The sequence below is a fragment of the Danio rerio genome, chromosome 8 (assembly GCF_052040795.2).
Source record: "Danio rerio strain M-AB ecotype USA chromosome 8, GRCz13ab, whole genome shotgun sequence".
NCBI lineage: Eukaryota > Metazoa > Chordata > Actinopteri > Cypriniformes > Danionidae > Danio > Danio rerio.
Window position 1 is genome coordinate 3,932,501 of NC_141028.1, and position 12,611 is coordinate 3,945,111.

Here is a 12,611-nt window from a genome sequence, read left to right on the forward strand (position 1 = left end):
TGGCTGCCAGTTGCTGCTCGCATCAAATTCAAAGCTCTGATGTTTGGTTACAAAGCGACTTCTGGCTTTGCTCCTTCTTATCTGCTCTCACTTCTGCAGATTTATGTGCCCTCCAGAAACTTGCGTTCTGTAAATGAACGTCGCCTCGTGGTTCCATCCCAAAGAGGGAAGAAATCACTTTCCTGAACTCTTGCATTTAATCTGCCCAGTTGGTGGAATGAACTCCAACTGCATCAGAACGGCAGAGTCACTCGCTGTCTTCAAGAAACAACTAAAAACTCAACTATTTAGTCTCCACTTCCCTTCCTAATCTGCAATTGCCTCTCTGGCTCCACCATTAACTGTACTACAATTAAAATAAATAAATAAATAAAAAATTACTAATGTTTTGCTTCTTACACTTTACAGACCTGAAGCTTGCCTATAGCACTTATTCATTGTTGCTCTTATAGTTGTGTAAATTGCTTCCTTGTCCTTATTTGTAAGTCGCTTTGGATAAGAGTCTGCTAAATGACTAAATATACTGGAAAACAAAAGTTGCTGTTAAATGTATTTTGTACAAGCGATTAAATAAACAGGGAAAAAAAAAAAAAACAACTAAATTTCAGCTACTTAATTTATTTTAGGTTCTAAACTTGAAAATGTGCACATGATTAAAAAAAACACGATGTTGATTAAAAAAAGTTTTTTTTAGAGTACCCTGACGAGAAAAAAAAAAAAAAAAAGTTTACGCTTTGTAAAAATGCCTCTGATTGAAAAGGAAAAGGTCACTTGCCTAACCTAATAAAATTTGTCTGAACTAAATGTTGTTGTAACCCGAATATATCAATGCAAACTGTTGCATTATTTTTTATTTGGTCTGAGCAATATTATTAGTGAATAAAGAGAGACAGGAGACAAAATACTATGAACATTAATTCTTTTTTATTGAAAAAATAAATTACATTTCAGAAGAACAGATTAAAATGAGGTAAAACTAAACTAAAATAGAAGCCTCTTTCACTGAACTGCAGATACAGTAAAACAAATCTTTTTTTTTTTTTAACAATAACAATGTTAAAGCAGTTTCCAGAGCTCCCCATGGAGACTTGTTGAAATTAGTGTACTCAAACCCCAATCAATACTGCCAGTATGCAAATCACGTGCATTTATTCCTTGAACAGATGGTCCCTCATTACAAAACATTCACTCACTCTGACAATGCTGAAAGTCCACCATCATCGCTTTACATTAGAGACTGACTAAAGCAATTAAAGTGCATTCGTCTTCAAATCAACCAGACATCCTCGTATACCACGACAAAGCCAAGAACATCAGTGTGTGTGTGGATTATTAAAGAGACAGCAGCAGAATTTAACTACTGAAAAACTGTGCAGTGTAACACGTCAACTTCTCAGATGCCACAATATAAATAAATATCTGGTTCATAATCTATAAATATACATCACTTCAGTCAATATAAAGCAGCAGTTAGTTAGAAAAATGTGCAACTTTAGTCACCGTTAAATAATGCAGAGGTTTCACACAACGGTGTGTGTTTGTAGTGTTGATTCAGTTGCACTGCTTTAAACACTTCACAACAGCCCGAGTCATTCTCACAGTGGCACTTTATATATTTAGACACACACACACTCACAAATGCACGCTCGTACACACTCACATGCTCAGACATGCCACTGAATGCGCTCAGATGCGCATACACACGCATAAGCGCTCGCACATACACTCTCGGACGCACGCACGCACAAACACGCGCGCTCGCACGCACGCACAAACACGCGCGCTCGCACGCACGCGCTCGCACGCACGCACATACGCGCTCGCACGCACGCACATACGCGCTCGCACGCACGCACGCGCGGGCACGCACATACACACAGGCATACACGAACACAAATGGTTGGTCCCTGACTTCACTTGTTGAAGGTTATTTGAATGATTTGGAACGGTAAATAAATAAGATGTTAACGAACAGCGTCTTCCTCCGGTCACATTCACAGAATGAGATCTTCCACACCTTCAGGTTTAAAACCCAGAGATTTAGTCCTTAAGTCCCTTCACAAGCTCTTCATCTGGACCGCACACCTAATGTGGACTTGATGTGCTCGTACACCACATAGCTGATGCTGACCGCTGGGATGACCTTCAGGAAGTTTGGGGTCAGACCCCGATAGAGGCCTGTGGGACCCTCGGTTTTCATGATCTGCTTAAAGAGCCCAGTCATTGATACCTGAGAGGAGCCTTCAACAGAAGCTGCACAAAAACAGAGAGAGAGAGAACTAGATTCAGTACATGCAGGATTAAAAATGAGTATTTCATTATTGCATAACTAGACATGAATTCTAAAAAATAATTTAATTATTGCATAATTAAAAATGAATTTTGAAAATTAATATTTAATTATTGCATGACTCAAAATAAGTTTCCATTATATCATGACAAAAAAATGAATTAAAAAAAATAAATAATTAATTGCAAGACTAAAAATAAATTCTAAAAAATTGCATAACTAAAAATGAATTAAGAAAATTAATATTTAATTACTGTAGGATTAAAATTATATTCAGAATGTTTAAAACACTGCATGACTAAATTGAAGACAAATATTTAAATTACAATTACATAATTAATACAAATAAATTTTACGACAAATTTTTCAACTGCATGACTAAAATTGATTTACCACCAATATTTAATTGCATGATTTACATGCAATTATACAGTTACATAACTAAAAACAGCAGTATTTAAATAATGCAGAACTAAAATGTTATTTTAAGATAAACATTTAATTATTGAATGACTAAAATTTAAATTACGTGATCAAGGTTTTATTGCATTACTAATAATTAACATTAAGATGAATATTTAATTGCATGACTAAAAATGTAATTAAAATAAATATTTAATTATTGCATGACAAATTTAATTGAATAAATTTAATTGCATAATCTTTCACAATAATTATTTAATTATTGCATAATTAAAAATTTAATTTTACATTAAATTATTAATTAATTTTATATTACATTATTGCAATTAATTTAAGACATTTAATTATTGCATGACTAAAATGTATTGATACTAATGAAACAATTTAGTAAAGCCGTTAATAAAACAATTATTCAGCAAATATTTACCCAATGCACGACTAAAAATGCATGGTAAAGAGCTCACCTTGTGCCTGCATGCGTGTCCGTATGAGCGCCAGCGGGTAACTGGCCAGCTGGCCACATGTGCTGGAAACTGTACCACACGCCAAGAGCACAAACACACCCGGATCTGCATTTTCAGTACCGTATCGCTGAAGCCAAGTGTTCTTCAACGTCTATCAAGAACAGATTAAGAATTAATAATGAGCCTTGGTGATTGACAGCAGCTGTGATTGCTTTAGTTTGAGCTCCTCTGCTCACCTCATAGACTGCCAGGTCGATGCCAGCATACGGGATGATGCCCAGCATGTTGGGTACGTAGCCTTTATAAAACGCAGACATCCCCTCAGTCTTCAGGATGTGTTTGGCACAGTCTGAGATGCCCTTATATTGACCCGTCTTTCTTAACGCCAGACGAGTTTTGAGAACCTGAACAAATTAGAGTTACGTAAGAACATGTTTATAGCTAAACAGGAACAAAAGTGCAACGCTGAGGGCAGCTTAAGGTTGTTAAAACACATTGACTGACTGACCTCCATGGGGTAGATGGTGCTCTGAGCGATGACTCCTGCTAATGAACCTGCTACGAAACGCTCAGAGATGCCAAGAGTCTCCTGACTGCTGCCCATCACACGCTTGATCTGACAAATCAACAAACAGGATTAATGTCATGCAATAATGTCAACTTTCAAATATTTAACCATGACATGATTGTGAAGCACCTTGGGTGCATGGTGATGCTCAATGAATGCACTTTATAAATGCATATTATATTACATTACATATTGTAATATTTTAATTATTTTACTTATGCTCCCATCTTTATATAATATTATATTATAGTAATTTTACTACAAGTATTATTTAAAGTAATTTTTTGGTTTTGCTTTGTCATGGTATTAGTTTAATCAGGGCAAAAAATACAAATAAATAGTCTTAATGCCTTTTCCCTAAAAATGTTAATATTTAATATCCAGTTTCATGCATTTTTTCATACAATAATTTTACATTTTGTTGTAGGAAAAAAAGAAAAAAAAATTAGAATAAAAAAATAACTAAATCTTACACTTAAAATAAATAAATAAAAATCTCATACAAATTAAATTAGTTAAATGTTGTGGTATGATTTTTATTCCTGATAAATGTTTATTATATAATATTTACATTTAAAGTATTTCTCCAAATATTCAAAAGTATCACAAGTCCTAGAAAAACTAATTGAGTTAATATTTAATTAGTGCATTACTAAACATTCAATTTAAGATGAATATTTAATTGCACGACTAACAAAATTAAGACCAGTATTTAATTATTCCATAAATAAGATTGAATTTAAAACAAATAATAAAATCTCAGACAAATTTAATTACTTTATAGTCTCATTTTTATTCCTGATAAATGTTTTAATATAATATTTAAATTGAAGTTATTTTTCCAAATATTCAAAGAATCACTTTAAAATGCTTTACATAGTGCCAGAAATCTGATTAAAAATCCTAGAAAAATTAATGTAGTTAAGCTTTATAGAGTTATATTTATTCCAGGTAATGCCCCCTACCCAATGACGTTTTATGTAATTAAATATTTCCATTTCAAGTATTTTTTTCATTAAATAAACCTTTTTAGTACAAATCTTTTTGATAAAACCCTAGAAATAATCATATATTGATCATGTAAGAATAATAAAAAAACTAACATATATATATATATATATATATATATATATATATATATATATATATATATATATATATATATATATATATATATTTTTTTTTTTTTTTTTTTTTGTTTTTTTTTTTTATTTAGTTTAATATTAAGCTTCACATACTTTAAAAAAAAAATTTTTAATACTGATTTCAGATTGTTAGTAAGAAAAAAGTGCATCATTTCTCATATTACCTGCTCATAAGCCATGAACTTGAGCGCAGTCTCAGGTGCGATTTTGATGACATTAATGCCATTGCCCCTCCATAGTGAGCGAACCCCTCCTTCTTTAATCATCTGTGTGAGTCCACTCATTAAACACATGCTTTTCCCCTGACAACCATGAACCTGAAACACACAACACACATTCATCATCACTACAGGAAGTCAACGGTAATGATATCACACTTAACAGCTCCATTGATTAAACCAACATGGTCTATTAAATCGAGACTTTCGACCCACACATGTGCGGGAACAAAGTTGAGGATTTCGAAAAATGTAGGTGAAAAGTATTTAGGGCCAAAAACTCTGAACAACCAAAGTCCAGTTGAGTAACGGCTGACGTAAAGCTGACAAGCATGACACAGATCTTCACTATCACACTGATGTCAAAGCACAGGTGCTGTTGCAAAACTCAGACCAATCAGAGCGCAGAACAGTTGGTGTGCTTGAATTCTCCATTCTGATTGGTCGGCTGCATGAACGGACTAGCAGAAATTACCGGGAACATTCGTTTATGATACTGATTAACTGTGATAATGACTTTTGGGAAACAAAAGTTATTGTCCGGATTTAGGCAGAACAGAGACGTGGTTATGAAAGGAAGACTGCCGTCATGAAATATAATATAATAATAGTTTGCTCAGGGTTTCAGAGAGTAGATGTATTTTTATGGCACAAATAATTTGATTTTAAATTTTCCAGACATTCTTTTCATATTAGTGCCAAAAAACTAAATAATTTTATTAAATATAAAAGTATTTATCAAACAAAAACTCATTAATTCTTTAAATATTTAATTAACGATCAAGTTAAAATAAAAATAACTTTATAGATAAGCAGTATAAATGTTTTATATACACCAAAATCAATATTTTCCCAAATATATAAACTTGCATATCTGTATTTATATTTATCTATACACGCAAAAAGCATCTTAAACGAATACATTTATTTTATATGCAATTAATAGTGATTAATAAGTATTTATGATCTAACAAATGATTATGATTTAACTTTTTCTAATGACTGAAGGTGGATAGTCCTTCAGAAGCTGAACTGACTTAATCATGTGATGTTGTCTAGTTATGTCCATGTAAATAAAGGTGCGTGTTCTGTTCCTCAGCGTACCTGCATGAGCACTTTAAGGCGGTCAAGTGGAGCGGTGCAGGTTCGAGAAACAGCTCCAGCTCCTCCACCGGACACCAGATGCCTCCACCACATCCCAGTTAGGTGCTCTTCCACTGTAAACTCATCTGGCACCATCAAACTCTCACCAACATCGAAGATCTACACCGAAACAGGTCAGGAAATAATTAGATTGTCACTCACTGGGGTTTTTCAGATCATCTGCTGTCCAAGTCCATCGTTAATTAAGTTTAGCATTAATGTGTAAATATATACTGTATATTCATGCTGAAATCCTAAAAAAATAAATAAAAATAAATAAATACACACATTAAGCATTATTAGCATACACACATCAAAATAAACCAATAATGGACATTTTTAACAATGCTGGAGAAATGAAGAAAATAATAATAAATAAAAATACAATAATAAAACAATTTTTTTAAATAGAGAAAATCTTCATTTATACTTTAAAAATATTTATTTATATTTTTAATAAATGATTGAAATTAAATTATTTAAATGCATAAACAAAATATGCTAGAGAAGCAGCAATAATCTATATTAATAACAACGCATTTTAAATAAATAGTTAAATTAATTTTTATATCGCAATTAATTAATTATACACATTTCAAATAAAATATGCATTTTTTAAATAATAAATTGATAAATAAAGGATACATTGATGATGAATGGCTTCTCTTTTTATGGAATTATGAATTTCCATGAACAAGAATAGGTTTTAAAGGTTGTTAAGGGAGGAAAACATTTATTGAGATAGTAATTAATAACATTTACTTGGTTAATATCACATGCAGAAAATCAAATAAAAAATATCATTAGATTTATTATTTTGATATAATGTTGATATTGCATGCAGAATTTTTTTAAAAATAAATCAAAAACATTATTTTTGTATTATTATTATTATTATTATTATTAATAATAATAATAATAATAATAATAATGATAATAATAAACTAATAACAAAAAGACCAACATATTTAACTAACATTAGTTCAGTAAACACAAGTATTTTGCATTCGCAAGAGAACTTAAGTGCATCAACCTTAATGTGTGCGTCAGACTGATCTGACCTGACCAGTGACGCAGAGGGCATCAAAGTGCCATCCAAAAAAAGTCTGCACATTGCATCAGATTACAGTCTCGCTGACAAAGCCTGCAGTCCAGTTTAAACTGCTGATAATTAAGAATCTAAAGTAGGTCGCAGACATTTTAAATGCCCTTCACAAAGTCTGAAAAGTTTCAAATGAACACAAACCGTGAGCGAGTGTCAACGTGTATTGTTGCATAAACTGTCAGGACACTCAGTGCTGGTTTAATTTGGGTGTTCTGACATTTGATTAGCATTTTTAATGGTAGTATTAATAGATGGCGACTAGTTAAGATTTAGTATCTGCAACATTACACCTATTAAACTGGAGCTCGCCCTGGATCACGGTGTTCCACCGGGACTGCGGTTATTTTTGGCAGTAAATGTTAAGACTGTCACCATGCATATGTAATACCTGCAGATCTGAAGACCTTTTTTGAGTGTTATTTAACATGTCCGCAATTCTTTGCACATGTAATATTAGTGCTGTGCAATTATTAAGTTCTAATAAAATAAAATCTGCTGATATTTTTGGCAGTAAATGTTAAGAATGTCATCAAATGGTTATAATACCTGCAGATCTGAAGATTTTTTTATTTTAATAATTTTCAATTAATTAATAATAATAATAATAATAATAATAATAATAATAATAATAATAATAATAGACGTCAAGCTAAAAAAAATACCTGACCATCTAAAGACACACAAAAAAACTTAACATAGGCCTAATTTAATTATTCAATTAGATTAATTTTTTTATTTTTTTGTCTAGAAAAAAGGTTAAATTATATTAAATTATACATATCTGTACAATCACTCCCAGCAGATATAGGTTCATCAGATTTTCACATTAATACTTTTGTGATTATGAAAAGCAGATCTGCACTCAAGATTAAAGAAAACGCCCTATTGCCATATTAGTGATATAAACATTTGTTCAGGATTTCAGAGTAATGTTTTTATTTAATGCCATGCCTGCAACCAAGGCTATTTTTATTTAAAGAACATTTCAATAATAAATATGCAATTAAAAAATAATAATAATAAAAAATAAATAAATACATAAATAAATACATACATAAATTAAATAAGGATTTTTTTTTAGCAATAATACATGATAAATTTATTGTAAAAGTTCTAGTGTCATGCTAAAAATGTCTTTAAGAGAGTTCATTTCATAAAAAAAAGGAAAAAAAAAGTCTTCAGGAATCATTTCAGGATTTCAGAGAGTAAATGCAATTTTTTTTATTTTATTTAATAGGTTTTGAATATTCCGAATATTTATGTAATATTAGTGCTGTGCAATGATCAATTAAAAAATAAAATAAAACTGAAGACATTCAAAAACTTGATAGGCCTAATTTATTTATTTAATTAAATTATTTATTTACTTTTTTATTATTGATAGTTAATGTTTTTTTGTATTCTTGTGCTAATGAACCTTGAGTCAGCAAATAAAGCGAAAATTAAATGATATAATTAACACATCTATATAATAACAGCCAGCAGATATACATGTTCGTCAGATTTTCACACTTAATGCTTTGCACTCCAGCACTAGGCTTTATTAACTAGACTTTGTAGACTCTCTGAAAGGAACCTGGATTAGTTATTTGAGTTTTGTTGGAGGAAAAAACTCTTACCGTTGAGTGTTTCCAGTACAGGATGATTTCGGGAATGTTTTCGGCAGGCTGTAGCGTGGGATACTTCTTCCATTCATTCCAGTCAATAGTCATTGTGCCGTTTTTGTCCATGCTAGAAAATAGGAGGGGAAAGAAGATCATTTAGACCCTGGAATTAATTACTTCCAGCAAAGCTGTGATTCAGTCCATGAAGAGATTAAACTGGGTAACGTCAATGCATTTATATAGCCAGTAACAAAGCCAATAAAATACTATAATAAATGCCTATCAAATTATGAATAACTATGCAATAATAATTAAAACGAATAATCCAACAATGGTTAAATTATGATAGATCAATAATATGGCATTTAATACAATTATAAAGAACATTTTTTATATGAAATGACTAAAAATGTCAAATTAAAATAAATATATGATATATTTATTGCAATTTGATATCTTTCTCTACTTTGAGGTATAAATATTTACACTGTATCTTGAATATATATATATATATATATATATATATATATATATATATATATATATATATATATATATAAAAATAAATATAAATATATATTTAAAGCCCGAATAAAAGCCAAAAAACAGTATATCAGTTTTATTTCACATGTTAACTTCGTACAATATTTCACCTTTTAAGGACTTTCTCCGCTTGCTTTAGGGAAATGTGGACACCAAGATCTCGCAGAGAGTTCACAATGTCGTTGGCGTTCACCTGACCTGATATGGAGCAAAGTAATTAAACGTCAGTCAGTTTTTTTTTTTTTAATCACCACGTTGTAAACCCAGTATTGCATCAAGATATACCTGCAATCTTTCTGTCCATGCTCTTAAAGACAAGCTTCAGGTCTTTCTCATGGTCTTGGAGGTAGTGAACAAACTCTTCAAAGTCCAGCTGGCCATCATGCTCTTTCTCTTCCGTTTTCAGGCTTTTCTGAGGGGGGGAAATTACAAGTTTAATGCAAAAAAGTGTCATCAATGTGTGAGAAATCCAAAGTATTCCAGCTCCAAGTTCTTATTACACAATCAGCATAGGTCAGTGTGTGAATATCTACACCTGGTAAACTAGAACAGAGAGATGAGGGTCTTCTTATCACACAAGAGATTATTTAGAAGAACATCAGGCTATAATATAAAGTAAACCCTATGAAATAAATGTCTAGAAGTGCTGAATCACATTGAGCTTTAAACATTTGACTTTCAGTTGCTGTATCTATTGAATGCATACTTGGAAAGTCTGTTCATGAGATTATAATCATGTTTGCACACTCTTAAAGACGATAACAGCAGGTCAGACAACCAAACCAATACATTTAAAGACCTATATTCATCAATACATTCATAGATCTGTCTCAATTCTGATGGTCTCGTTGAACTTGCACCACTTGGAGCGCAGGCCTTCATCAAATCAAGCGCAGTTTTACTCAAGTAAAATCTACAAGTACCACAGTATAGTGTAGCTACAACACATCGTTGATGCATTTTAACAACATGTCGATAGTAATAAAAATGCGAGTTCATATATTTTAAATTAAGGAAACTCCATACATGGTCAATTCAGCGACGGAAACGCGGGCGCGCGCGTAGAGAAGAGGAACGTGCAACGGAAACGTCATGCGTCAAAAATGTGTAGTTTCATTTTAGACATATTTGAAACTTCAAAAGCGTCAAGCTAGTTGTAAATTCGTCCAAAAGTAACATTAAAAGGCATATATATGTACATAGGTTAGAATGAATGAACATAGGCTGACTTTTACCTTCCTCCATCTTCGGTATGTGGAGAACTCTTGTGACGGCAGAAGGACACTCAGAGACTTGAGAGACTTCAGCTCGGACGGTAATCCATTCGACTCAAAATACTCCACTTCAATCTGGTCAGAATTATGAACAGGCACGTAAAGGCACAGGCACAACATCTTAGCGAAAATAAAAGTCGGCAATAAATAAATAAATAACACAAGAACACTCTCGCCTGCCGGCGGTTAAACGCTGAAATGCCGGTAAAGCGCGTGATCAAGTCTAGAAAAGTACTAAGACACGCCCACTGTGTGAGGATTGAAGCGTTCTGATTGGATTCCGCGTTTACGCATTTGAACACTGTTGCTGGCGTCAGAGACTCACAGACCAATCACAAGCAATGTATGTAAATGAGGGCTGTCCTCTTTCACTACTCTCAGCAGGGCAGAATGAACAGAACAACCACGTGACAGACTGAGTAATTTCCAAAGAAGTGAGTCAGAAGTTCACTTGTTCTTCACTGAACACCCAAAAACCAGCACAGACCTGTAACATGTTGAAATATTCTTCCACAAATATGCTGAGTTAATTTTTAATGGACAGTTGGTTGAATTAATTCACATTAAGTCACATATTTGCTTAAATATAGGCTATGCATGATAAAAAATGAAAGGAGAATTAAAGTGAGTGCAGTTATATAGTTTTAAATAAAGTTATATTTAATTTATGAGTAACGAAATTAGCATACAAAACACAGGCACAAATAAGAAAAAAAACTAGTTTGATTTCTGAATTTTGTTGAATTAAATACTTGTTATTAATTAATAAATTAATTATTAATTTTAGTTTAGGTATTAACCTTTGCTTGGCTTTTAGCACTTCAAAAAGGTTTTTACAAAACGACATCAATTTATAAAGTGAAATTAAATATAATAAACAGACCTAAAACATCACTTAGGAAAATATTTAGGCATTTAATTGTGCATTTGCATGTGAATATGTGTTATTAAGTGACCTTTTGCATTCATAAACCCTTTCTGTGATTCTTAAAACTGTATTTAAAGAGATTTTTCACACTAAATTGATAATATCCTCATCATTCGCTCACACTTTAATGAATTTCTGTCTTCTGTTGAACATAAAACAAGATATTCTGAGGATTGCATGGGAAGCAAATCTGCCATTGACTTCCATGGTAAGAAGAAAAAAGTCAATGTAAGTCAATGGGTGTGTTTTCCAACATTCTTTAGTATTTGCGTTCAACAGAAGTATTTTTTTGGGTGCACTGTCCCTTTAAAAAAGTGATATATTTTTAGAAATACACCACTGAAAGCTGAATATAAGTTCAGAATTGAAATATTATTGAGCTATAAACAGCAGCAGGTCAGTACTGACTGTTCATTTTTGCCAATGCATTTTATCAGGGTTAAAACTCAATATATACAGTGAAATTTACTACAATAAACTGATCTGAAAACATCACTAAGAAAACATTTAGACATTTAATTGTGCATTTACATGTGAATATGTGTTATTAAGACACATGTGAATGTGAATATGTGTTATTAAGACACATGTGAATGTCAATATGTGTTATTAAGACACATGTGAATGTGAATATGTGTTATTAATGAATTTTTGCATTCATAAACCCTTTCTGTGAGTTATCAAATTGTCTTTAAAGAGATTTGTCACACTAAATTGATAATATCCTCATCATTTACTCACACTTCAGTGAATTTCTGTCTTCTGTTGAACACAACACAAGATATTCTGAGGAATGCTGGGGAAAAAAATCTTTCATCGACTTCCATACTATGAAGAAAAAAATACAATTTAAGTCAACTACTATTTTTTCCAACATTCTTTAGTATTTGTGTTTAACAGAAGTAT

General features: G+C 31.8%; 1 protein-coding gene across 1 annotated transcript; it reads right to left on the reverse strand.

Annotated features, from left to right (window-relative positions):
* Positions 1-902: 902 nt before the first annotated feature.
* Positions 903-10,962, reverse strand: slc25a25a (solute carrier family 25 member 25a). The gene is made up of 10 exons (NM_213257.1): positions 10,739-10,962; positions 9,789-9,915; positions 9,614-9,701; positions 8,976-9,087; positions 6,213-6,371; positions 5,055-5,207; positions 3,686-3,793; positions 3,414-3,581; positions 3,178-3,328; positions 903-2,253 (listed from the first exon to the last, which is right to left on the reverse strand). The coding sequence occupies exons 1-10, from the start codon at positions 10,895-10,897 to the stop codon at positions 2,069-2,071; spliced, it is 1,410 nt and encodes a 469-aa protein (NP_998422.1). The 5' UTR covers positions 10,898-10,962; the 3' UTR covers positions 903-2,068.
* Positions 10,963-12,611: the final 1,649 nt, after the last annotated feature.